The 27572-nt window shown below is 37.1% G+C and overlaps 1 protein-coding gene across 6 annotated transcripts in view; it reads left to right on the top strand.

Moving 5' to 3' along the window:
* Positions 1-27572, top strand: part of LNX2 (ligand of numb-protein X 2) — a 77723-nt gene that overhangs the window by 25999 nt on the left and 24152 nt on the right. For 4 of the 6 annotated variants that reach the window (XM_070520446.1, XM_044777378.2, XM_044777379.2 and 1 more), the window contains exons 2-3: positions 15128-15638; positions 26933-27180. In XM_070520446.1, coding sequence (XP_070376547.1) covers positions 15232-15638; positions 26933-27180 — 655 coding nt within the window. In that variant the 5' untranslated portion in view covers positions 15128-15231. The remainder of the gene's footprint in view (positions 1-15127; positions 15639-26932; positions 27181-27572) is intronic. The other 2 variants (XM_044777381.2, XM_044777380.2) reach the window with 1 other exon arrangement.

The following is a 27572-nucleotide window of genomic DNA, read 5'->3' as shown; positions in this document are numbered from 1 at the left end:
ACACTCAGTAAATGTTTCTTGGGTGCAATTTAAGTGACTACAGTGTAAAATCTGTGGCCATGAAATGCTAGATCCATTCAGAAGCGTTATCCTGAGAGAATATTTTGAAAAGACTAATACATTTCTCATAAGCCAGAAATCTCCTTCTTATTTCTGTATATGGGTAGGATTATTTAACTTGGAATAAAATAGGCAGCCACTATTTTAACACCTTTATGTTTGAAAAACTGGTTCTCTCATACTTAACAGAAGCTCTCATTGGTAGTTTTATATACATAAGAGTAGTTAGGCAAAATTATTTGCAGTGTGAGAATTGTGGTGTGGGAGCGAAATAGTTCTGGGTCATTGGACTCTTGGTGGTGATCAGATTGAGGTGGGTGCTAGATAGACTAGAATGGTCCGAGAATAGTAACAGTAGGAGCTCACAGTTGTATCTGAGATGTAAAGAAGCCAAAAAGGTAGTGTTTGGAGTATAAGATCATAGGGACATGGGATAACTGGGCTTAACTATTTTGAGTTGATCAAAGGGGTTCTCTTGACTATTAGCCTCTTCATTGGGATGGAGGGGGCCAAAGTGGGCCCTGCAGTCTTAGGGACTTCTTCAGAGATGGAATTCCATAGGCGTGTGAGTCCTTTTGATGGAAGAAGAGTAAATACAACTGAATGCACTCTTTTTGCACTCGTCTTAGGGGTTTGGCCGAATTCCAGACCTCCGTGGTTATTCATCCTGGGGAGGCGTTGAGGGATACGTCCTGGTCAGATTCACATGCCTGGCTGCACTGGGGTGTTGTTCTCTGAGTATGTGGCTTCTGGACAAATCATTTATGGAGACTGGGAGCTTCCTACAAGAGAACGTTTCTGTTTTCTTTGATTCTCTTCCTCTGGCATCTTCTTCTTGGTCTAACCAATCTCCTTTTAACACCTCACGGGATATGTTACTGAAATCTACCACTTTTGGGACAGTTTAGTATAGACACTTTCTGTTTGGCCTGTCAAGGAAGTAATTATGCCACAGAGGTGATGAAGATCTTTGTGCTCCACCCATGTCGTGCTCCCACTGTTGAACTGTAGGAGACTTTGCAAAATGGCCAAGAAGCTGGGGACCCCTGTCTACATGTGCCCCATCCACATGCAGGTGCTCTCTTATTTATCTACTTTCTTTCCCTTCTTCATTTATCAAATTGCACCCACTACTTTATTTGAAGAGTATACATTGCTTCTTAAATAAACAAACTTGATTTTTATTATATAGTTTATACATGGCCATTTTTTTAACTTAGAAAATATAGGTCAAAATAAGAAGAAAGTAAGTCACCTGTGATCCCCATCCCAGCTATCACTGCTTTTAATATTTAATATTAAGTTACAGAAAGAATATACATATTAAGGTCCAATATAGGTAATTTTTTCATTTGACAAATTGGCCAGTGATTTATAGCTAACTGATGTAGGCGCATATGATATATGGCTTAAAAATTTTAAGTAAAAATATATGAATTTCTTTTTTGGTGAGGAAGATTGGCCCTGAGCTAACACCTGTTACCAATCTTCCTCTTTTTGCTTAAGGGAGGTTGTTGCTGAGCTGACATCCGTACCAGTCTTCCTCTATTTTGTATGTGGGATGCTGCCACAGCATGGCTCAATGAACAGTGTGTAGGATCGTGCCTGGGATCCAAACCTGCGAACCCCGGGCTACTGAAGCAGGATGCATGAACTTAACCACTGTACCACTGAGCCAGCCCCTTAAGTAAATATTTTTAAATGATGAACATATTCAGTCTTCCCTCCTCCCTCCCAAAAAAGGCAGTTGCCTATGCAGATGATAATGTTTGAGGGGAAATATTGTAAAAATCAGTAATTCACTTACGTTAACTCCTTTTCTACCAGAAGTTAATATACTCAGTAATATCATTTTTATATCTTTTTCATTTCTGCTTTAACGTTGAAATTTGATGTTAGTAGTCTGAGGCATTGTGAATTATATGGTACAGAGACTGACTCGTCTACTGCCCTTTTCAATTATTGAGCACACTACAGCTGATATTTTCTGTTTACATTTGAGTAGTTAACAGCAGTTCATCTACTTTAGAGCTAGTACACATATCTTGATGTAATTGCACTAAGCGTGACTACAAGTATGATTAATATTTTACATAATGTACACTTCACTCCTCCACATACATACATACTTACCTCCACAACACTCTTCATGGATATTTTTATATTTCTCAAACCACTGCAAAAATATGGATAGAAGGACACAGCGTTCAGAAGGGTAAAAAGCATATGGTATTGAGCTGTTTAGACCGTATGTTAGGATGTGCTTAATAACAGGAAATGCTGTAAATATGAAGTAGTTGGTAATATAAAATAATTGTGTATGTGAATCTGATTTTTTTAAAGGGAAGTATAATTTTTAAATTTGTATTTCTTGAGTAAATATTTATGAAATCTGGGTATTTTCCACATTTCCTAAACTGGCTCTCCTACTGGCCGAAGGTCTGTAGGCATTGTTAAGAGTGAAGAAGCACTTCTAAGGTGTTATGATGAATTGTGTATATATTTACTACATCAAGGGAAGTGATATAAGGCTCCAGTAATTGTAGAAAAATGTTGTGCTTAATTCATTTTGTACCATAAGAGGCTAATGAACATTTGAACATTTATCCTAGTTTATATTTTTTTTCTAAAAGTGTTAAATTTGTGTGTGTGTGTCTATGTAATAGTTTATGGATTAAGACAGATTAAATCAGATATTAGTTTCTAGAAACCAAAACTTTTCCCCCAGGACAGGTTCTCATATTGGACTACAAAGCAACAGAAATTTTCAAGTAAAAAATCCTAACTCACTCAGCTCTTTTAATAAATAGAATTGCAGAAAGAAGCAACTGTATAAAATGTTGGAGGAATAGGAAATGACTATATCTAATAGTCAAATATGTATATATATAATTTAATTCTAAATTTTAAGAAATATTCTTTCAACAAAACCGTTAGATTTTTTGTGCGTTTTTTTTTCTAGGACTAGGACATAGGAACAGTTAAGAATTGTGAAATCTCTTGTTTCTTAGATTGTCTCAGTCTAAATGTTTCTTAATGTTAGGAACAAAACCATTGAAATATCTAATGGTAATTATTATCCCCTTAAAAAGCTTATAAAAACTTATCTGTAGCTAAAGGCCTCTGACAGTACAACAAAGCCCAATATTTTATGGGCAAGTTCAAGAACCGTCAGTCTTTGAGAAACCTAACAAGATTCTGCATCTCATATTTAAGAATAGATGTTCTACAGGAAAATTTTCCCAAAGTAACCCAGTTCTACAGTGTGATTTGAAGATACTTTTATCTCCCCCATAACTTCTGTCTAAATGTTGTATTTTAAAATGGTAAATTTCATAGGTTAAAACTAACCTGTGAATTTGTGAAGTGTAAAATGTTGCAAAAGTAAATTGAGGAGGTGAATGGTGAGGCTACATTGGCAGACCCCGTCAAACGGGTAGATATATGACCCAGAGTAAAAGGTTCACCAGACAGGTGATCCCTTCTATCTGATGAGTTTGCCGTTCTATTTCTCATTTTCTCATGACCAGTTAGAAAGTTGGCATCTTGGTTTATGAGTGACCCACTTATGCGTTTGGGTAGAGTGTTTTATTTCATTGGAACCAACCATTCTTGAGTGAACAGGTCCAGTTGAGTTTTTAAATTGGCAAAGCTAGAATGCAGCTGTGTAACTGTGCTGTGTCCCTCTTGAGACCAGCGAGCGTCCCTGACCAGTCTTAGTACTTTTTACTCCATCAAATACTCTTATTTAAAGTTCCTTTAGAAGGCCACCCTAAATCCTGGAATACTATACATGGAAAAGACCTTTGAGCATCATAGATATTTAAATGTGTCCAATTCCCTGCACTGAGGCCATGTGCTCTGTTCCTTCTTCAGCCCTCATCATTGGCTCCTTTTTGTCATATGATTCCTAATAAGTTTGGGTGTCTGAATGCCCAGACTACAGCAGATTAACAGCAACGAACTACGGGGGCGGGGGATGAATTAAGAGGTGACAAACATTAAGGGAGGTGGTAGAAAAACTAAAAAGTTGACTCAATTATAGTGCTTTATATGGAAGAATCGTGGATATTAATAATAATGAATCATTAGATAAAAGTTTATATTTAGTATTTCCTATTTAAGAAGATAAGGAAGAGTATAACACAAACGAGGCCTAGAAAGGTGGGTGGGAACAGGGCAGTGTGGTGTAGAGTAAGGTGAGAAAGGAGGAAGTAAGGAGAGAGAGCAGGAAGATATTATCTAGGTAAGAGGAAAATTAGCAGTCATTGGGAGTGTAGAGGTAAGAGAGACAGGTTCAGTGAATGGTCTGCAGCAACGTCTGGCAAGAGCACAGGGTTTGGAGGTTTAGGGGTGGGAATAATAGAGACAAATATGTCTTGTTAGGTTGCCTGGCCTTTCCCCTAGAAACAGATTTTTTTTTCTGGAGAGAAATGATAGAATCATAGTTGTTTGTTGAGAGATCACTTTTTATGATGGGGAGGTGAAACAAGAGACAATTAGAAGATAAGAAGTAACAGGGACCTGAATGAGAACAGAGGCAGTAGGAATGAAAATTCTAGAGAGAGAATCCGGATTTGGTGAGGCAGGTGAAAAGTGAGGGCTCATTGTTCATTCTTCATATTTTTGTTAATCTCATGTTGTGTCAGGCATGCTACAAGATGCTAGGGTTTTAGAGATGAATAATGTAAGACTTGATTCCTGCCTTTTGAGGGACATTCAGTCTGTAGGGAAGACACATGCAAACAAGTGATTGCTAACCACAGCAGTGAGGGGCATAATGACTGTAACAATAAAACAGCGGTGGAAGGGATGGAACGGGTGCTTATGTTTAGGTGGATCAGGAAGAGCTTTGCCGCAGAGGGCTTGCTTGAGCTGGCCAATAAATGGATGGGAGTTCTGCAGATTGACAGGGTAGGAAAGGACATTCCAGGCGGAGGACTAGCATGCTGAGGTCAAGAAGTTCTAAGTAGAGGCCAGCCTGGTGGCGGAGCAATTAAGTTCACACATTCTGCCTCAGTGGCCTGGGGTTCACGGTTTCAGATCCTGGGCGCAGACGTGGCACCGCTTATCAATCCATGCTTTGGCAGGCATCCCAGATATAAAGTAGAGGAAGATGGGCACAGATGTTAGCTCAGGGCCAGTCTTCCTCAGCAAAAAGAGGAGGATTGGCAGCGGATATTAACTCAGAGCTAATCTTCCTCAAAAAAATAAAATAAATAAGGAGAAATTGATGAACATTATTAAAAAAAAAAAAGAAGAAGAAGAAGTTCTAAGAAGTTTGATGTAGCCAAAGCATGGAATGTATGGAATTGTGTCAGGAAATGAAACTAAAGGAGCCAGATCTGGAAGGTTTATGTGCCACTTTGAAGAATTTGGCTTTGATTTTATAGAAGCAGTAGGGGGCTACAGAAGAACTTTCAGTGGGGAAAATAATGTCACTGGTTTTTGGATGCTAGTGTGGTCATAGATAGGAGAGAAACCTCCTTTTGCATGACTGCTGAAAGAGCAAGTGCAACAAGTCACTGAGGTCTACTCTGAGCGCAGTGGTGGGCATGGAGGGATGAGGAAGCTTAAGTAGTGTATTCTGGAGGTAGAATCAGTAAGAACTTAGTGACTAGGTGTGGAAAATGAGGCAGAGTGAGAAACAAAAACAGGCTTCTCTGGTTCTACTTATAGGATACTGGGAGTGTAGAAGTTCCGTTAGGAAGTGCATAATGGGATCATTTAGAGGGAAATAATGACATAGGTTTTGAACATACGTGTGAGTCAGATATACTGGAACTGGGACAATTGTTTAACTCTCACGAGAAAAGTAAAGTTAGATCTATTTTTGTACTGCCTACCAATCGCAATAGAGTGATAATCACTTTTTTTTTAACTATACAAATGAAGAAAATAGAGCCAAATCTTTATCTCCTCTTGTTATGGAGAAGGGGATAAGGGTAGTGGAAGAAGTTTTACAGGGGAAAAGGAGCGTAGTCACTTATGTGCATGAAAATTGACAACTTCTTTATGCCAGAAGACAACTAAAAGGCAAACAGGTGGCTTGGGAAAAATAATTATAATAATGTGATAAAGGGCTGTTATCTTAATATATTCAGTTTGTATCAATTAAGAAAAACACCACAATTCAATAGAATAAAAATGGAGCTAAGTATTTAGAGGCACTCACAAGAGGAATAAGGATAATAATTATATATTTAATTTAGCTAGAATCAGAGTGCTAATTGAAGGAAAAATGAGGTGTTACTTTTGTATTTTTGTGTCAGATTTATAAATATTGAGAAGGATAGAACTAACCAGGATTAGAACAATTGGCAGAAGTTAGCATACTTATACATTGCTAGTAGGAGTCAAAATTTTGTTCACCAATTTGGAGGGCAGTGTAGTAGTATAAGTCAGAAGGCTTCTTTTCACTTGGCCCAACAATTTAACTTTTTTAAAGTTTGCCTAAAGGAAATAATTGGACAGCTATCACAAAAGAGTGGTGAGTAGGATGAGAACCAGAACAGAGTGGTATAATTTAAGACAAGGGAGCAAAGAGTTTCAAGGAGAGAGAAATCAGAGAGATCGCGGAGAGGTAAAGTAGAATTGGGAACTGAGAAGCGACCATCAGATTTGGGAGTTAGACGTTTAGGACCACAATAAAACCAGTCTCAGTGGCTGATGGAGATGGAAGCTCTTTGGGTAAGGAATTGGAGACTGCAAGAATAGTTTTATATTTCAGAAATATTGGAAGTGAAATGAAGTTGGGGGAAAGGGTAATATTGTAGAAGAATATTTTGTTTTCATTTGTAAAGTTGTTGAGACATGAACTTTTTTTCGTGGAGGGGAAAAGTTAGAGGTTGGAGAAAGATGAGATAAACGACAAAGGTTGCCAAAGGGATGGATATTAAGCCCAGGTAGAGGAAAACTTAGCCTTTACACAGGAGAGGGAGAGGTATGATGCAAGAAGAAAGGAATTAAGGATGTATACAGATACAAATAATAGCCTTGTACATATGGAGGTGAAAAGTTCTGTTAAATGGGGGAGGGGCGCTGTCACCTCGGATAATCTCAATTCCTCCCAGAATACAAGATTTCCCTCTTTTCCGTATAGCATAATTTCTCAAAAGAATTGTCTCTGCTCTAATTCCTCTCTTCCAATTCTTGCTTGAACTCTTTCTGGGAAGCTTTTGCTCTCACCATTGCCGCAAAACTCTGTATCAAGGTCACTGGTGAATTCTGTGTTGCTAAATCCAGCGCTTAATTCTCAGTCCTAATCTTATTTTACTTTCCTGCAGGATTTGACACAGTTAATCATTCCCTCCTCTGTCAAGCACTTTGTTTTCTCTACGTCATACTCTCCTAATTTTCTCCTACTACAATGGCCACTCCTCCTCAGTTTGGTTCCTCCTTATCTCCCAGAACTCATAATATTGAAATGTCCCAAGGCTCAGTCCTCAGACCCCTTCTCTTTTCTTCTTACACTCATCCATTCTCCTTTGGTGAATTTTTCCAATCTTAATGGCTTTCCATACCATCTCTACACTGATGCTTCCTAAATTTATTTCATCAGTTTAGTCCTCTCCCTTGGACTGGACTTGTGTATTTGACTGCCTGCTCAGTGTCTCTACTTGGAAGTCTAATAGGCATTTCAAATTTAACCTGATCAAACTTGACCATATCCCTTAAACCTACTCTCTTACAACTTTCACATCTCAGTTATGTTGATTCTATCTTTCCAGTTCAGATAAAAAACCTTGGAGGCATCCTTGACTTCTGCCCCCACCATCAGCCCATGCTCACATTTATTCATCAGCAAATCATATTGGTCTGCCTTCAAAATATATCCAGAAATGAGACACATCTCACTACCTCAGCTTTATCCACCTGGTTCAATCTACCATCATCTCTTGCTTGGAATATTTGAGTAGGTTCCTAATCGCTTCTGCCTTTGCCCTTTCAGATTATTTTCAACATAGCAGCCAGAGTGATCCTGCTAAGATTCCTATTCAGAGTAAAGGCCAGAGTTCTCTAAGGCCCTACAAGATTTAGTCAACCCATTACCGTTCTGATCTGTTTTCTTCTCTCTGCTTTGTTCATTTCATCCGTGTTGGCCTCCTTACTGTTCATTAACACATCAGGCACATTCTCACCTCAAGTTCTTTATGCTTGTTATCTCATGTCTATAACAAACGTTTTTATGCCAGAAACCTACGTGGCTTTCTAGTTACTTCCTTCTGGTTTTAACCCAAGTGCCATCTTCACAGTGAGTTTTTCCCACATCACCGTATTTAAAAAGCTGTCCTTCTCCCAGGACTGTCTTTCCTATCTTACTTTCTTTTTCTTTGTAGCACTTTTCACCATCAAAAATACTACATATTTAGTAACTACATAACATGTAAAACTTGGGACTTTGTTTGAATCGCTTTCTAAAACAAGGGAAACTAATGTAATTTGGGATGCATTGTTGACCATCCTAATGATTTTCTATAATGTAGCCTCTTTATATTTCTGGCTTTACTGTAGAATTTTTTTATTTCCAATCATGTAACATTAAGCATTTATATTTTGAAGGGCTGTTTTATTTCTGATATATCTGAATCTGAGTAATGAGATACAATATAGTAAGGATTTTCTTTCTTTTAATTTTTCTCAGTATTAGAACTATATCTAACTCAAACAACTTATTTTAATAAATTAGAAGGACCTCTGGCAACACATGGGAATCATTCTGGATGAATTCCAAGGCTAACAAGGCTTTGTTCTGTGACCCTGACGCCGTTGTCTGTTTAGACTAGTCTTGAGAAAGCACAGAGATCTGGCCACTCACTGATGGTCCTTTGAGTTCCGGTCCAAAGTTGTTCTTGATCTCATAATTTATATGTATATCAAGTTGTAACTGGAACAAATTGAGCATCTCAAATAATATCTGTTCTTTTAATTATTGGTGTCACTGATTAGCTTGGAAAGCTGCAGCATTTGAATTTCTCGTATCTTGCCCATAGTTAAGACAATGAAGCCTGGGAATCTTAATTATTAGTAATACAACCACTATAAAGCCTATCCTGACTGTGGTTTAGTTCCACTTCATTTGTTTTATTGTGTAGGTTTGATCACAGAATAGCAACGTCCTGCTGATTTCTTTGCATTTATTGAGGGAAATAAGACTGAAAACTTTGTTCTTTTTCTGTAGCTTTGGATGCTTTTTATGGAGAAAGATAAGATTGACTCTGGAGCAAAATCTGCCATCTATTTATACTACTGACAATTACCTGTGTTTGCCTTAAAAAAAAAGCAAACAAAGCAACATACGAGTCCTTCAGATAGATGCGACCCCATCTCCTAAATAGCACCGTATCTTGGAACCAGTACAGAAAGTTGTTTTTGTCTTACAACATCGTAGTACCTTATGTCGTACTACCGTAATAAAAATACAGAGATGTTCCATTATCTATCTAGCACTACTCCCTTGTACATACACGTGTCTGCGAAAATAGAAATTTTCAGGTTGGTCTGTCTGGAGTGTCCAGTACGGTGAAGATCAAACAAACAAAAACAAAAAAGAAATACTCACACAAACCCTCCTGATAAACTTTGGATTTAGGTCATCTTTATAGGAAACTCAGTGCTGGATGACAATAAAGAAAAATGTTTGTTCTGTTTGGGGAGGAAAAAAAAGGTTCATTTCCAGGATCATGGCGTTTGGAGTCTATAAGCAACTTTAGTTTATCTAGTTTCACCCACTGGTATATAGGTAAAGAAAGTGGAAGTCTGGAGAGGTGAAGTGTGCACTGTGTGGCCTGGATATTAGTTGCAGAGCTAAGAATTGAATCCAGGCCTCCTGATGCACAGTCTAGTGGAAGGAGCTGGGCCACCCAGCACTTCAGCTTGTCTGTTCTTATCTACATCCTTTACAAGCATTAATCTAGTCATGAATTTGTACTAGAATGCTTTGTGGCTTGTAAAAGGTTTTTCTGGTGGTGTAACATTTTTAGCTTCACAGTAATCCTGTGTCATAAGCAAGAGACCATTTCTGTTTTGCACAGAGGAAGTTGAGATTTATAGACGTTTAAATGCTATGCCACATTATGATGTCACGTTGCTAGTGAGTGAGTGGCAGGGCCAAATTTTGAACTCAGGTCTCTAACTCCACACTCGGGGCTCTCTGGATACGGTTTATTCCCTTGGATAATTGAGAGTTAGTGGAGGAATTGTGATCCACAATTATAGCAATTAGAAACTGAAAAGACCTTGAAAATAAGAATCTATCAATCACTTGAAAACAGATGTTTTCTAAATTTACTGTGCAAGAAGTTAAATGTTTGAAAGCTTTCATCCGTTAGAAGAAAACATTAGTTTATTAAAATTAGAGCCCTTGCCTTTGAATGTAATAAAAGAAGTATTTAAATTATGTCCAGCAGATAAACATCACATGCAGTAAAACTAAACCAATGAAAACTGCTGTAGTTCCCCTCGCCACCCAGCTGGCGTCTTCTACGTGTTATGTGACACTTAGGAATTTGTGGCGTTCTCTAAGATGTTAGAAATTGCCCCATCTCAGCTGGCTGGTGAGAAAGAGCCCCCGTGCTATGGGAGTCCATCTTTCCTGGAATAAAGTTCTCTCCGCAGAGGTCTTTTCTAATTGCTGCAGGTATGGCTGGATATTTAGCTGTATAGAAATGGTCAGCATTCCATATGGTGTATTTCCTTTTTGAAATAGTTATATATCAGTTCTATTTTTAAATTACTCTACCATAATATAGTTTAGTATAATTTTTTAAAGTATGGCTTTAGTATAACTGTAAGCCTCCAGGAATTGGGCGGCTAATCCAGGTTGGTTTTTGCCTGTTATCTTTTGGAAAAAAAAGATTTTCATTATAGGTTAGTGGTTCAGAATTTGAAGAACTAAAAGTAGACAGACATTTGAAATTTGTCAGTTCTCTACTAGTCACAATTTAACCTCCTGTTTATAGAATATTTAAGAGATTATTAAAGTTATCAAAAAACAATAACATGTTGGGACTAAAAGGTAAATATGACATATCAGTAAGTATTTTAATGTATATGAAAAGAAGTAGAATCATAAGAATTTTAGAGCTAGATTTAAACTCCCTGTGTGTGTGTGTGTGAATGTGAGTGGTCAATTACTATTTAAGCAAAGCTGATAGTTTATAGACAGGAAGCCAAAGCACTAGAATATATATAATATACTGGTGCATAATAGACATTGGATAAGCATATGGTGAATGAATGAATTATGTAGAGACCTACTTACCCAGCTGGCATAGAGCTCAGAGCCTAAGTTTCATAGCTTCTAGCATTTTTTGCTTATCTTGCTAATTTCCTGGCTTGTTAAATAGGGTAATTCTAACTACAAGTAGCATCTTAAGAATTTCAGAATGGTTTTTCAAATATTTCTACTTGCTAAAAGGCATAGGAGCTAAGTGTGCTGAATTACAGTTTTACGTAGAAAATGAGAGAATTATAAATTATAAATGTGAAATTGTTTGAAACTGATATTTGATAGTTTTCCTAATGACATGCAGTAGGAAATAAGTTTTGATTAATTTAAGAATAGAATTTCTGTAAGGCTCTCGTATAATATGCTAAATATTTCTATACAGCCAAATATTCAGACGTGCTCTTCCAGGAAGAAAAGACTCTGGGAAAAGAACTGTATTCGAGCTTCATTCCAGGAAAGACAGACTCCTCCAGGATGGGCTTATCTTAGCTTTTTGCCGTTTTTCGATTTTTATTATTTTTAAAAGTAGTGTTGATTATTGACTGTTATGTAAATGGAATAATAAGTATGCTTTAGGATTGGCTTTTTTCACTCAGTGTAGTTCTCTGGCGATTCGTGCAGGTTGTTGTGTGTGTCAGTAGTTCATTCTTTTTTATTGCTGAGTAGCGTTCTATGATGGAGGTACCATAGTTTGTTCAGCCATTCCTTGAAGGACATCTGGGTTGTTGCTAGTTTCCAGCCATTACAAGTAAAGCTGTACAGGTGTTTGTGTGAACATTAGTTTTCAGTTCTCTAGGATAAATGCCCAGGAGTGCACTTGCTGGATTGTCTGGTAGTTGCATGGTAGTTTTTAAGAAACTGCCAGACTTGTCCAGAGTGGATAAAGGGATCCTTAGGTGTAAAAGTTGGACAACCACTGCCTTATACAAAGGCAGCTATCAAAGCTGATATGTAACATATACAATAAAATTTTCTTGTGTTGATATCAAGTAAAAAAAATCTTTTTCTCAGACTTTTAAAAATTAAAGGGAGTAATATCTTATTCTTTGTTTATAATCACAGAGCAGGGTCCAATATGTTGATTGCTTTGCAGTGCCACAAATTAATGTGCAAGGTTTTCTCCTATATATTTATATAACTGTATTATACATTTCAGGCTCAAGTATAAGCCTGAGAACAATTTTTTTTTAGTTCATAATATGTACCAATAACTGGGAATACAAGAGATAAAGAAGATACTATCTTTACCCTCAAAGAAGTGAGAAGACAGATAAGCATGCAAATGTGGTAACTGCTGGAATGAAGGTATGCAGAAAGAGCAGCAGGGACGTGAGGGAAGGGAACCCTACCTGAGAGTGGGAAGGAGGCAGTTGTGGCTTGACAGAGGAGGTGGAGACTGACATGAGACCTCAGGTGTGAGTAAGAGTTCGTCAGGAGGACGCGCGAGGAGAGGGTATTCTTAGACTCTTGGCATTGATGAGTCGAAGGAACATAGATGTTTCCCATCTAACCATATTTTGGTGGTAATCCTTTGCGCATCATCTTTTTTCCTGGGCTGCATCGCCTAGGTTAAGATCACAAAACTAGTAAGTAACAGAGCGAGGATTTAAACCCTCATGTGCTGGCCCCAGGTGTGTGCTCTTAAATACTTGTGTTACGTGGCCTCGCAATCCTCTAATCAGTGTTTACATGCATGTTAGTGATCTACCCATGATAAGTTTTCATTTGATGTTTGTTTCATGGCAACAGAGGTCTTTCAGGGCTGGAGATAATGTAGTTGTTATTTGGTGTTTTAAATGGGAACATGTTATTTTTCCTCATGAAAAGATTTTGTGATAAAATGAAAATAAAGAACTACAAGTTATTTAGAGACTTAGAAAATAGCTAAAATATAATAGTCTTAAGAGAAATGCTTTCTTAGTCATTATGTGGGAGGCTAGAATTGCAGTGTGTTTTCTTGAGGATAACAAAAAGTAGAATAAACACTGTCACAAGCAAAGAAGAGCAAAGGATACGTGAATTTTCTTGCTAATTGAGTAGGAAACAAGAGTCTGCAGACATTTTGTATTAAAATACCTAGGTCGAAGGGGTCTGTCTGCCTGAGATAAATGGTTTCTCTCCTTAATCTCACACACCTTGCACTGACATTTAAAACGTCATGATGCTCGGAGGGTAAAGAACAAGCCCCAGGAGTTACAACGTACAAGAAGTGTTTGCTCTCTCAACGTTGGTACTGATAGTTTAGATCACAGGCTGCTGGTATTATTACTGTTTTATTAAGTAGTTTTTAAAAACACACAGTTTATCTGAGGTCAGTCATCCCATCTGAATTTTGTCCCACCCCCTCGTAATTCCTGGCAGTTCTTGTTAAACATTAGAGTGTTAAAATTGTTTCTATAATAAGTACTCCAAATAAATATAATAGCAAATACATACATGTGATCGGAAGAGAATTTTATCATTGAAGCAAATGCTAGTAGCATTAACATGGTGTCCTGCTCTTTCTGTTCTTATGTCAGGAACACCATGGTTTATAATTCCCCTACCCCGAGTACATTTTCTTTGCTCAGATGTTTTGACCTGCTTCATATTCCGTGACTGTTCCGTGCTCTCTCAAGTCCCTGTGACTTAGCTGAGATGCCCTTGTCTATTTTTCTCTCTGGCTAATGCTTCCTGTCACAACTCAGCAATCCACGTTTTTTTCTCTTTTGAAAGTATTTCTGGCCCCAAAGCCAAACTGAGTTAGTTGCCAGTTCTCCTCATCTTTCTCTATATTCACATAGCATCCTGTGCATAACTCTCTTAGAGTACGTATTACATTGAATTTTAATAATGGGCTTCCTTAACTGTCATCTCCCTGCCTCTCCTCCATCCTTGTTCGGTTTGGCACATACACAAACTGTAAATATTAAGAATGAATATAGACAGCTATGGCCTTTGGAGTTGATTTTTAACCCCTGGTGCTAGAGCAGCAAGAAGTATGGGAACCCTTCTATGAGGGTAACATTCCTTGCTAGCCTTGCACTAAACTGAAGGAGGCTGTTGTGAGTCTTGTGTGGAGAGGAGACACACACACACACACACAGATTGCTGCTCCAAGTAAGCAAGAACAGGAAGTGTGGAATAATATGAAATAGAATTGAAATTTATAACATACATGTCTTATCTATTTAATTGAATTATAGCAGGTTTTTTAGTATTGCCCTTTATGGAGTTCGCACAGATGTTATTTATGTATGCTGTGCAGATTTATCTTTCTATAATCTGTGTTATACAGAGAGAATATTCAAATCATACGTATTTTGAAATCTGTTTTTTCCCAAACAGTGCAGAGCATAGGTCATTTTTTTAACAGACTCTGAATTATCCTTGAGCCTACATTTCAAAGACACAGTACTATAAATGCATAAAATCAGTCGGAAGCAAAGACCCATAGTTGGGATAGCAAATGCAGATGTATTACACAACATACCTCAAATTACATTATTAGTATACTATGCAGATTAATTGGCTTTAAAACTACCAGTGAAGTAGTTGGGCATTTCAGACACTAAAACAAATTGTTTCTTACATCACTCCATATAATATATGGCATTTTCGCTTTTAATCACAAGTTCCTTTTTCATCAAGAACTTGGCAATGTAAGTCATTCTTCTTAGCCAAAAAGTAAATTAGTTAATTTTGTTTTTATGTTTTTATGACTAATTTATTACCTCATCTAAATTTTAAGTTTTTACTAAAAAAGAAGTTAACTGGTAATATTATGTTGATACTTTTAGCTTATTTTGATTGATATTAATTACTTTTTTGGTTTTTTGGTTTATTTCATTTATCTAGAAAATCGGACCTGTTTTTAGTCAAATACAGTCTTTTAAAGGAAACCAAACCTTAAGTGGAAGTCTAACGTATGAAGATACGGAGGCTGCTTCGGTTGATTCAAAATGGGAACGACAAGTGATGAGATGGTGTCTGTGGACCAGACCTCTTCCTCCTCCTTCAATCCTCTGTGTTTCGAGTGTGGCCAGCAGCACTGGACAAGAGAAAACCATTTATACAATTACCAGGATGAAGTGGACGATGACCTGGTTTGCCACATCTGCCTTCAGCCTCTGTTGCAGCCACTGGATACTCCCTGTGGACACACGTTCTGCTGCAAGTGCCTCAGAAACTTCTTACAAGAGAAAGATTTCTGTCCACTAGACCGGAAAAGACTTCACTTTAAGCTGTGTAAGAAGTCTAGTATTCTAGTTCATAAACTTCTGGACAAATTAGTAGTTTTATGTCCATTTTCTTCAGTGTGCCAAGATGTCATGCAACGCTGTGATCTGGAGGCTCATCTTAAAAACAGGTAAGCAAAAAATATGAAAGAGAAAAAAGTAACTCTAGATTTTATAAAACGGTTGCTCAAGCAAACAAAACTTAATAAAAAAATACCAAGGGGGGCCTGACTCTGTGGTGTAGTGGTTAAGTCCAGCATGTTCCGCTTTGGCGGCCTGGGTTTGTGGGTTTGGATTGTGGGCACAGACCTCTACCACTCATCAAATCATGCTGTGGCAGCGACCCACATACAAGATAGAGGAAGATTGGCACAGATTTTAGCTCAGCGCAAATCTTCCTCACCAAAAAAAACGAAAAACAAAAAAAAAACCCCAAGGCATCAATAAGTAAATGAACAAATCAAATACAGGAGATATAATAAATAAGTTGTATGGAACAATATTTAAAATTATTGTTTATCAAAAACATGCATACAAAAACTACAGTAAGGAAGTATTATATATATATTAATATTTTTGTTGGTATAATATGAAGCTGCCATATTCACATGGGTAGCAGGATTTAATGATAGACTCTTTTTGCAAGGCACTTTGTTTCAAAAACTGTAAATGTAAATATCCTTTTATCTGGCTTATTATCCTAAGGAAAGAATCCAAAAGAAGGAAAAATTATATATAAGGATGTTCTCTGCAACATTGGGCACAGTTCAGTAAACTAGAGTCAATAGAATTACTTAACAGGAGAAGGGTTAAAAATCCGACAATACATCAGTGCAATGGGATATTATGCAGCCAATAAAAATGATAATTTTGTTGCAACATGGAAACAAGTGTACATGATTTTATTTGCTAAAATCTTGTAAAACTTCTGTGTTCAGGGACTCGACTGAACAAGAGCTAGGGGTTGGAAACTTTAAAAACTTGAGTGGGGACTTTTGTTCTGCTGATAAAAGCTTTTTAAAAGGTTAACTAATTTATTTAGCTAGTTGTTTATTGAGTTTTATAATTTGACTTTGGTAAAAGACTTGATCTTTGAAATTATTTATACTCTTAGGAAGGGTTAAATACATCTCTTATGCCTTAAGTAGGTCGAGTCACATAAAAGGACAAAAGTAAACATATTGATTTCTGACTACAAAGTTAAGCCACTTGTGCAGTGTAGATCTGCAGTAATCTTGATTGCTGTGATAAACAATGCATAGTGGACAATACACTGGATTTAGAAATAGTAGTATAAGTTTGGTATAGAACAACTTGTCCTTGTACTCACATATAAAATCGCAGAATTGAAGGAGATTACCTCATCTAATCCCCTCACTTTATAAATCAGTAAACTGAGTCACAAAGATTAGAGGTAGTTAATGGTATAGTTAGATTTAAACTTCGGTATTCTATTTACCGTTCTAATATACCATGCTGAGTTTACCACAGGTCAAATTATGTTCTCTACTACTAAGTAGTAGTAAAAGTTTCATATACATGTTCATTCTGTTCCTAAATATCAGTGGTTTCTAATGAGTACACTCATTTTACATAATTTAGATGTGTAAGAAAGAACGAGACGTTATTAAAATGTCAGAAACATGAAGATTTATAGAGAAATAGCTTGAATCTAAGCTGTATTATCTAAAAATAAGCTAAGAAAAAAGTGTAAAATAAATATCTGGACTTTTGAAAATACGTGTTGTGTTGGGTTTTTGTATATCTCAGTCACCAGCAGGCATAGAATCTGAACATGATAGCAGACACCTCCTGGAAATTGACACCAGACTTGAATTTACTAGTCTGGGTCAGGCCTAGTTATGGCTGAGGTTGAAGAATATCTTAGGCTTTTCTTATTTCTCCCAGTAGAACTATTCTCTTTAGGGGATAGGTTTCTTTTGTGACTCTCTTATGAACGTCAGTTATGGGATGTTAGAGGAACCGAACAAAGTCTCATTTTAGTTACTAATTATTTTGATAGCAGTGAGAGAAAAATTTCACAAATTTTTAGGAATAGTCACTTAAGTAAAATGTATACAAGAATTTAATATGTAGTTGAAGTATCATTAATATTTTCTATCAAGCTATTTATGTTGATGATGTAAAAACTTGGAAATTGCAAACTATTCTTTCATTTATAGGTTGATAAAGGCTAAGCAATTATGACCGGTTGAAGGTTCCATTTTCCAAGTGTGCTCATTAATATCGAACTACTAATTTAATCATTTCCAAGGTGTCTTAGGCCCATGTTGGGAAAGATAGATTGAAAAGGTGAATGATTTGATAAGGTGGGTGACCTGCTTGATGTAAACAACTAAGAGTGACTTGATAATGTGATTTTTATATCCCATTTGAACAGATATGTGATGAACCGCCTGGCCTTTCTCTAGTCTCTTGATTAAAAATGTTGAAATTCAGGCAGAAATGGTTATTATGCAACACTCAACCCTAAATAGTACAGTTCATTTGTTCATTCAGCAAATATTTATTTTCTACTATGTGCCAGATACTGTTCTAGCTGTTAAGTAGTCTCTGCAGGCTGATAGCAAGTTAGAATCTACTGCTGGGTTGTAAATTCCTTCAGGGCCAGGACCATGTTTTTACTAGTCTTTGAATTCCCTTGCCCAAAATTGACACTCATCTCATATTTCTTCAATTAAATTGTTAGTCTGTGTTGTGGTTATCCATTGCTGAGAAACTAATGACCCCAAATATAGTGACATAAAACCACAAGCATTTGATTCTGTGAGTTAGGGATTCAGAGGGCACAGCAGGGATGACTTGTGTCTGTTATGTGCTATCTGGGCCACAGCTGGGAGGAATTGAGAGCCAGGGACTGCAACAGTTGGGACTGGAGAATTTACTTCCAAGATGACTGCTTCTTTCACATGTCTGGCACTTTGATGGAGATAACTAGCGGCACGGGCTCAGCCAGGGCTTGTCAGCTGGAGAGCCTACAGGTGGCCTCTCCAACACGGCAGCCTCACGGTCTTTAAAGTTCTGACATGGTGCTCAGTGTTCCAGTGAGTAAGGCAGAGTCTGCATGTCCTTGTATGATCTGACCTTGAAGTCACATAGCATCCCTTATGCTGTTCCTCATTTGAAGTAATTACAAGATCACCCAGATTCAAGGGGCGAGGATATAGGCTTCACTTTGTGATGGGAGGAGGTCAGAAAATTTGCAGCCATGTTTTAAGACCAACACAACTAGCAACAAGGGTGATGTCATGAGGCACAGAATATAATTATTATGACTGTGGCATCTCTGTAAACAATCTCACTCATTTGTTAGAAATTGGTAAGTATCATTGAAATTCAAAGAATTTTGTCAGCAACAGTGATTCATTATATAAAAGATATATGACTATCATGTATTCTTGAATTTTTAGGATTTGGAAATCTCTATTAGTAGAAATATGGCATTAGGAATAGTTTGCATAAATCTGGTAATTTTGAGTCTAAAATTACCTTTCCCATTTGAATGAAATTTTGCTCTTAAAAAAATCTGCTTCAGTTTAAGAACAGCTGACATTTTCTCCTACTTGGCTAAAACATTTATGAAGGCAAATGTGTTTTTAAATAAAATTACTAGTTATTAACTGATTATGTATTAGTAAAACAATGAAGAATTTAAAAAACATGGGAAAGTGCCCATCTTTGAAAGGAGAACTGAAACCTTTAAAAAATATTCTATATATTATACTAAGCATTTAACATTTTAGTAATTACTTTGTGAAAATCTGCCAAGCAGCATGAACTAGAAAGCATTCCTCCTCCCCTTGTCTACCCCTCATCCCTGTCTCATCCTCAACAATTTAACATTTAAAGCTTATGGTAATTTTAAATGTTAAATTTTTTGTTAAATTGTGCATTTGTGTCCTAGTTTATGGCAAGATTCAGAACCATTTTGCTTTTTCTCATAAAAATTATAACTATTATTAAAGGTTTATACAACATAGAGAAAACTTTTAAAGAAGTCTTTGCGTGCTGAGACCTTTTCTAGTTCATCAAATGGCTTCAAAGCCTTTAGGGGTCAGGGTAAGCTGAGGCAAAATTGCTCTTTTAAATTCTCATTTTAGCTTGGCAAGAAATTTGTATTTGGCACATTCTTACCAGTATTCTTTTCTGATGTATAATGTAAAATGCAGATATATGTTTGCAAATCATGTATCTGATAAGAGTCTAGTATTCTCAGGGCATAGAAAGAGCTCTTATAATTCAACAAAAAGTCAAATAATCCAATTTTAAATAGACAAAAGATTTGATTGGATATTTCTCCAGAGAAGATATTCAAATAGACAATAAGCACATGAACAGATGCTCAACGTTATTAGTCCATTTTTATAATGGATTGTTTTGTATTTTTGTAAGTTTTAAGTATTCTGTGTATATTCTGGATACCAGACTGATCAAATAAATGATTTGCAAGTATTTTCTCTTGTTCCATCAGTTGTCTTTTCATTTTCCTATATCCTTTGAAGGACAAACTAATTTAATTTTTTTTTTTGAGGAAGATTAGCACTGAGCTAACATCCGTGCCCATCTTCCTCTATTTTGTATGTAGGACGCCTACCACAGCATGGCTTGTCAAGTGGTGCCGTGTGCACAGCCGGGATCTGAACCGGCGAACCCCAGGCCACCAAAGTGGAACATGCGCACTTAACTGCTGCACCACCGGGCCAGCCCAAGTTTAATTTTTATGAAGTCCAGTTTAATCTCTTTTTTCTTTGTTTTCTTGTGCTTTTGTTGTCATATCTAAGAAAACACTGCCTAATCCAAGGTCATGAAGATTTAGACCTGTGTTTTCTTCTAAGACTTTTATAGTTTTAGCTCTTAAATTTGGTTCTTTCATCCATTTGAATTAATTGTGATTGGAGAACATGCTGTGTATGATTCAGTCCTTTATATTTAATTGAGGCTTTTTTTATGCCTACACATGATCTGTCCTGGAAAATGTTCCATGGGTACTTGAGAAGAATATATATTCTGCTATTGATGGGTGGAGTATTCCGTAGATGTCTGTTAGGCCTAGTTGATTTATAGTGCTGTTAAAGTCTTATTAAAGTCTGTTTTCTTGTTCTCAAGTCTGGTTGTTTTATCCACTATTGAAAGTGGGGTATTAAAGTCTTAGACTATTATTATTGAATTGTCTATTTCTCCCTTTAATTATGTCATTTTTTGTATCATGTACTTAAGGTCTGTTGTTAGGTATGTTTATAATTGTTATAGCGTCTTGATTGAACCTTTCATCATTGTAAAATATTCTTCTTTGTCACTAGAAACAATATTTGTCTTTAAGTCTATTTTGTCTGAAGTTAGTATATCCACCCATCTCTCTTTAGGTTACTATTTGCCTGGTATATCTTTTTCTACCCTTTACCGTTTTGACCTGTTTGTGCCTTTGAATCTGAAGTGTGTCTCTTATAGACAGCATATGGTTGGATCATGTTTTCCTTTTTAATCCATTTTGCCAACCCCAAACTTTTTATTGGAGTGTTTATTTCATTTATATTTAATGTAATTACTGATGAGGTAGGATTTATTTCTGTCATTTTTGTGTTTGTTTGTATATGCCTTATTTCTTTTTTGTTCCTCTTTTCCTCCATTTCTTCTTTCTTTTGTGTTAAGTAGATGTTTTCTAGTATACCATTTTAATTCCTTTGTCATTTCTGTTCAATTTTTTTTTTTTAATTATTTTCTTAGTGGTTGCCCTGGGGATTACAATGAACATCTTAGTTTATAACAATCTAGTTTGGAATAATACTAACTTGATTTCACTAGTAGATAAAAACTTAGCTCATATATAGCTCCAATTCCTGCCCCTTCCTTTGTGCTGTTATTGTTATACAAATTACATCTTTATGCATTGTATGCCCATCAAAACAGAATTCTAATTATTGCGTTGTGTGGTTGTCTTTTAAATCAGATAGGACAAAAAAGGAGTTATGAGCAAAAAAATACTTTTATGCTATCTTTTTTATGTATCTATGTAGTTACCTTTACCAGTGCAATTTATTTCTTCCTGTCGATTTGGTTCACTGTCTAAGGTCCTTTCATAGCAGATTGAAAGACACCTTTTAATATTTCTTGTACAGCAGGTCTGCTAGCAACAAACTCTGTTTTTGTTTATCTGGGAATGTCCTCATTTTTTTCTCCTTTGTTTTTGAAGGATAGTTTTGCTGAACATAGACTTCTTGGTTGATGGGTCTTGTTTTTTTTTTTTTTTTTTTTTAACTCTGAGTCTGTTATCCCATGGCCCTCTGGCCTCCATGGTTTCTTGAGAAATCAGCTGTCAGTCTTACTGAGGATCACTTCTGTGTGAGGAGTTACTTCTCTCTTGCTGCTTTCGAGATTCAGCACACTTGGGAACTTCTCGGCCGTTATGTCTTCAAATATTCTTTCTGTCTCCTTGTGGGACTCCTATTATGTATATGATAATACTCTTGATGGTGTCCCACAGGTCCTTAAGGCTCTTTCCTTTTTTTTTTTTTCCATCCTTTTTCCCTCTGTTCCTCAGACTGGATAATCTCAGTTGACTTATCTTCAAGTTGACTGATTCTTTAACCTGTTCAAATTTGCTGTGATTTCTGCAGATGTGAATTCTTCATTTCATTTATTGTATTTTTTAGCTCCAGAATTTCTATTTGGTTCTTTATTATATCTCTTTATCGATGTTTCAATTTGGTGAGACATCGTTCTCATATTTCCCTTAAGTTCTTTAGACTTAGTTTCCGCTCTCCTTTGAGCACATTTGCGATAGTGATTTAAGTCATTGTCTGATAAGCCCAACGTCTGGGCTTCCTCAGGGACAGTTTCTGTAGACTACTTTGATCCTGTGGATGGGCCATACATGCTTATTTGCATATCTCTTAATTTTGTGTTGAACACTGCACATTTTAAGTAATAGAATGTGGCAACTCTGGACATCAGATTCTTCTGCCTCTCCAAGATCTGTTATTGCTATTTGTTGTTGTTCTTTGTTTGTTCAGTTACATTTCTAAACTAATTCTGCAAAATCTCTGCTCGGCTTATGAGTTAGCTAATGAAAGGATAGAGAATTCCTTAAATGCCTGGAATAAGGAAATCTCCCAGTCTTCCCAAGGAGCTCTGTGTGCATGGTGGGACTTATCTTCAACACTCAGGACCTTGACATTTTCAACTTAGCCTTCATTTCCTCCTCTCATAGAGCTTCAGTGTTAGCCAGAAGTGAGAGCTAGGGCTTTCTCAGTTCTTTCCTGTGCATGCACACAGCCCTAGATATATCAGAACTGCTATGGATATTTTATTCCCTAGCTTTTCCTTTTAAACTTTTTAGTTAGTCTTTTGTTTGCCCACCTCAGGCAGCCATGATTTTAAACAGTTGCCTATGATTTTTTTTCAACAGGTGACCCCAGTGAAAAGGCTGTTTTCACTGCTTGAGCTCCAAGTTAGAAAGACAGCCTTGTGAGTGGGGTCTTCCAGGAAGCCAACAGTTAGGCCAATTAATGACAATTCTCTAGGAATGGGACTTTGAAGGCGCTCCAGTCTGCCCCTCCAATGGCTGCCAGACTCCTGTTTCCACTGTGATTGTGGGCCAGTGCTTTTCTAGGCTACTGGAGAGGTGGGAATGTGAATAGGGCAAGTTCAAATGCCACAGAGCTCACAGTTATTACTGAGATTCAGCCATTTTTCTTGAATAAATGCTCTTCAGATTGCTACAGAACTTGGCTAATTTCTGGAGCTTAGAAATGGTTCTGATAGTTTTTGCCAGTGTTAGCATTGCTTTATGGAGGAAAGGTTTTCAGATACCTTTAATCTACCATTTTTACTGACGTCGCTTGAATTGATTTTTGCATGTTTTAATCCGTAACTGTTTTATCATTTTTCTTGATTCTAAGATGCTCATATTCTTTGAGTTTCATTAAGTACCCAGCATTGTGCTGGCACTTACTGTACATCATTATATCTTCTACTACTACTGCTGGCACCATCACCACCACTAATACTGACACTACAAATAGTAATATAAAGTGTTCTTTTACGCTGTATGTTTCCTAATATGAATCATTGTTATGTTAGTGAATGATGCCACTGTATCATAAATAAGTTAGTTCATATGTAGTTTTTCCTCCGTAAGGAGAGCCAGAGTAGTGGAAATGGAAATATAACCTTCTGGCTGCTGCAAGTGCCTTTTGGTTTTATTTAAGAAAATTAAAAAACATACCTACATGTAGAAATCCCTCCCTAGGGAGGTACAACCTTCAGCCTGTGGCAGGTTACAGTGCCTCCAAGCCCTCCTTGGGGCAGCCCGCTGTCTCAGAGCTGCACGTCCCTCTGCGTTGTCTGAGCACGTGTCTACCTGGCTCTAATTAAATGTCACATGCATTTCCATTCTATTGTTTTTATTCACTTTTAATATCCTCTCTACTAACCTCCTGCTCCACTGAGTTACCTGCTTGAATTACCCAAGTTATAGCCCCTGATGCTAACTGCAGTTTGTGTTATTATTGTTAAATGCTCCATTTAAAAAGACGCAGAGGGTTTTGTTGCTGTTTGTGACTTTTTGTCTTTTAGTGATCACTAAGGCCTTTCTCACTCTACCATTCTGTGATTGTGTTTCTAGGCACAAATTTGCAGAAGAAATTCAATTTATGTTTTCCTGAGACCTAGAAAAAGAACACTGTAAGAATACGTTTAATATGATACAGTGGAAAGAGCAGACATCTTTGAAATCAGATCTGAGTTTGTTTGGATTTTGGCTCTGCAATTTAACAGTTGTGTGGTATTGGCTTAGTTAAGTTTCGAGTTTCCCATTTGTAAAGTGGGGATAATAGAGTGGTTGTGAGGCTTCAACGAAATACTCCATAAAGGTCTTTACACAGTGACTGGCACAAATCAGGCACTCAACAAATGTTGGTTTCTTCCTTTCTCTTTCAGTTCCAAATGTTTGCAAACTTAGTGGATGATGGCTGTGAGCTGTCTGGTCATGAGCTTTTCTCTGTCCAAGCCTGCTCTAATCTACTCATTCCCTGATAATCTTTTTTTAAGAAATGGCTTTATTGAGATATAGTTCACCTACCATAAAAGTCACCTATTTTTAAAGTGTACAATTCAGTGGTTTTTAGTGTATTCACAGAATTGTTCAACCATCATCACAATCTAATTTTTAGAACATTTTCAACACCCCAAAAGAAACCCTGTATCCATTAGCAGCCATTGCACAGGTTTGAATGGTCTATCCCACTTTCCCTTAAGCCCGGTAATTTTTAGTGTGCAGTTTTTGTAGCGTGCATATGTTGCTGTTAACAGAAATCCTTGTATTATAGTCTGGGCTTTTGCCCTCATCACTGCAAGTGTTCTCTCTAAGGTCACCGTGACCTTCTAATCAAACCAATGCTTTTGGTCCCTGTCTTATCTACCTCTTTTGTGGCGTTGGACTGTTGGCCAGTTCTTTGTTGATATTCTTATCTCCTTTACTTAGTTTGAAGTCTTTTTCTCATAGTCCCCTCCTATCTAGTAGTTCTAACTCAGTCTACTCACCTGGTCCACCTTATTTAAAGATGGGCGTTCCTGAAGGTTCTACCTATAACCTTCCTCCTCAAATGCTAGATAAGATCTTTCTTTCACATCTTTACATGGTATCACTTTTAACATCTTTAGTTCCTGTTAGCAATTTGCTATCCCATTGGGAATTTAAGTATACCTGTTTCTTCACTAGTCTAAGAAATACAGATTTTCTTTTTGAAATTTATTTTTTCCTGTTTAATAACTATAAGATAGGCTTTATAGTTAGTTATTTTGTAGGACTTTTTAATCGTTAGCTTGGCTAATTCCCAGATGTTCACATTGTTTGTATTTCCTCTTCTTTTCCTACTCCTCCTCCTTTTTTGCCATTGAAGACTAGCTATTGCCCATGTAGATATTGTGTATGATACAAATTTGGGGAATTAAATATTGACCTCTCTTTTTAGTCACAAATACTTTTTATGATCCAGTTTTTGTCTCAATTTTCTTATTGAACAAATATTTTTTAAAACATTTCTAATTAAATCTGCTTATTTAACAGAAATAACTTTTCAGTGATGTAATTTTCAAAAATATTGCCTTGGAGAACATTTCCTAGAGTGCTGCCCAAGAACGCAGCGAGGAACATCAGTTGTCCCCCTTCTTAACAAGGTGGAGAGAAAACAAGTAGTGAGAGAAAGTTGAATAAAGAAATTTCATAATGAAATCCAGGACAAAATAAATCTTTAGGTCATGAGGGAAAAATTAAGGGATAGCTTTCAATTTTAATTGAATTTAATCCTATACTTAATTTTGATTGAAATTCTAGATTTTTAAAAATATTGTCATTGAATGAAGTCTGCAACCCTTCAGACAGGCATAAGACTGTCACTCGTCCTACCCACCTGTTTGTACCTTCTTATTCCAACACAAGAGAATAAGTGGTGTCCATAGAGTCGTGTTAGGCTCCAGGAATATGAGTCTGGCTCTCCTTCACTAATCTCCTTTTCGTCCTCCCACTCTTCAAACTGGGCATTTTTAGTCACTTTGGTCCAGTCAATGTGCCAGACAAAACTGGCACCTTGACGTCATTTCTAATATCTGTTGTGTAAAGATTTTATTTAAATGTTTAAACAAGCATCTATCTGCCCTTTTTGTTTGCTTAAATAAGTGAAAACAAGCAAGTTAACAGTTCTTGTTTCCTGGTGCTTATGTAACTTTCCAAAGTACTTGGAATATGTTCTTCAAGTTACGTAGCGTATATATAATTCCTCTATTGGAATTCTAGTTTTATAAACTGGGACATGTGCTTTTTATCTCCTTCCATGTCTATTGTACAGTAAGTTATTTGAGCTTTGCTCTGCTTTCCTGCAAGTGGTAAAGCTTCACATGTATTGCAACCCACTAATGAGTAACTGTGCGGCCTTGGCCATGAAAGCGTAGGGGCCTAGTGACAGTCAGGGTCTAAGTCAGGACGCAAGGACTCGTGGAAGAAGACTGCTGATTTCTACTCCTGTGGTTAAGCCCTTTAACCTGTACAAAGGGTTAGGTAGTCAGAATTTCAGTGTAATTCTTGCAATATAGAGGCAGCTGTACTGGTGTACTATACTGGTGTGTATATTTCTGGTACTAGTATATACCTGAATACGATTTTTTTGAAGTATCCTTTGAGATATACACTAAACCATTGTTTGTGCCAATGCCTTGTTTTAAATTTGCCATGTGGAGTGGTAAGAACTTAGTCTGAGTGGAAATTAAGGTCAGAATTGTGTACTGCTGTGGGTACTTTTAGGTGCTTTTTGTATAGAAGCCATTGTCATTCTTCTTTTGTGGTATAAGCTATTAATCACTTATTTTTTCCTTTCAAATCGTCTGGAAACGACCTGATGCTCTCTTCTAGATGCCCTGGAGCTTCTCATCGGAGAGCTGCCCTAGAGAGAAGGAAAACTAGTAGAACTCAGACAGAGATTGAGAATGAAAATGGAACCACTATCGTAGATCTCCCAGGTACTTTATCACCCGAAACGGACTGTTCGGGGACAGGCACAGTGCCCGCCGAACGGAGCTTGACATCAGCGTCTCTCCCCGCGTGGACAGAGGAGCCGGGCCTGGACAACCCTGCCTTTGAGGAGAGCGCTGTTGCCGACAGTATGTGCCGCCCACCTCCTTCTCCTGTTTCTCATCTCTGTTTTCAGTTGGACATTTCCTTCCTTCCCACTACTCTCCCAACATGCAATTTTTCCTCTTTAAAAAAGTATTTTATTGAGCTATAATTTATGTACCGCATAATTCACCCTTTTAAGTGTAGAATTCTAACAGTTTGCATTTTTGAAACAGAACAGGAATCTTACCCCAGAGGAGAAGGATCCTACCCCACCCCTCTTCTGTTATAGGCCATGAGTTCACTGGTCATTGACATGCTTCTTATTGTTGTTTGTGTGTTCAGAAGCTTGTAGCTTGACTAAGAGATCAAGAACATCAAGAACAACAAAAATAATACTCACATTAAGTGCTTTGTGTCAGGCACTGTGCCAAGCACT

This window comes from Equus asinus, chromosome 11, assembly GCF_041296235.1.
Source record: "Equus asinus isolate D_3611 breed Donkey chromosome 11, EquAss-T2T_v2, whole genome shotgun sequence".
Classification (NCBI taxonomy): Eukaryota; Metazoa; Chordata; class Mammalia; order Perissodactyla; family Equidae; genus Equus; species Equus asinus.
This window is presented reverse-complemented; position numbering and strand designations above follow the sequence as displayed.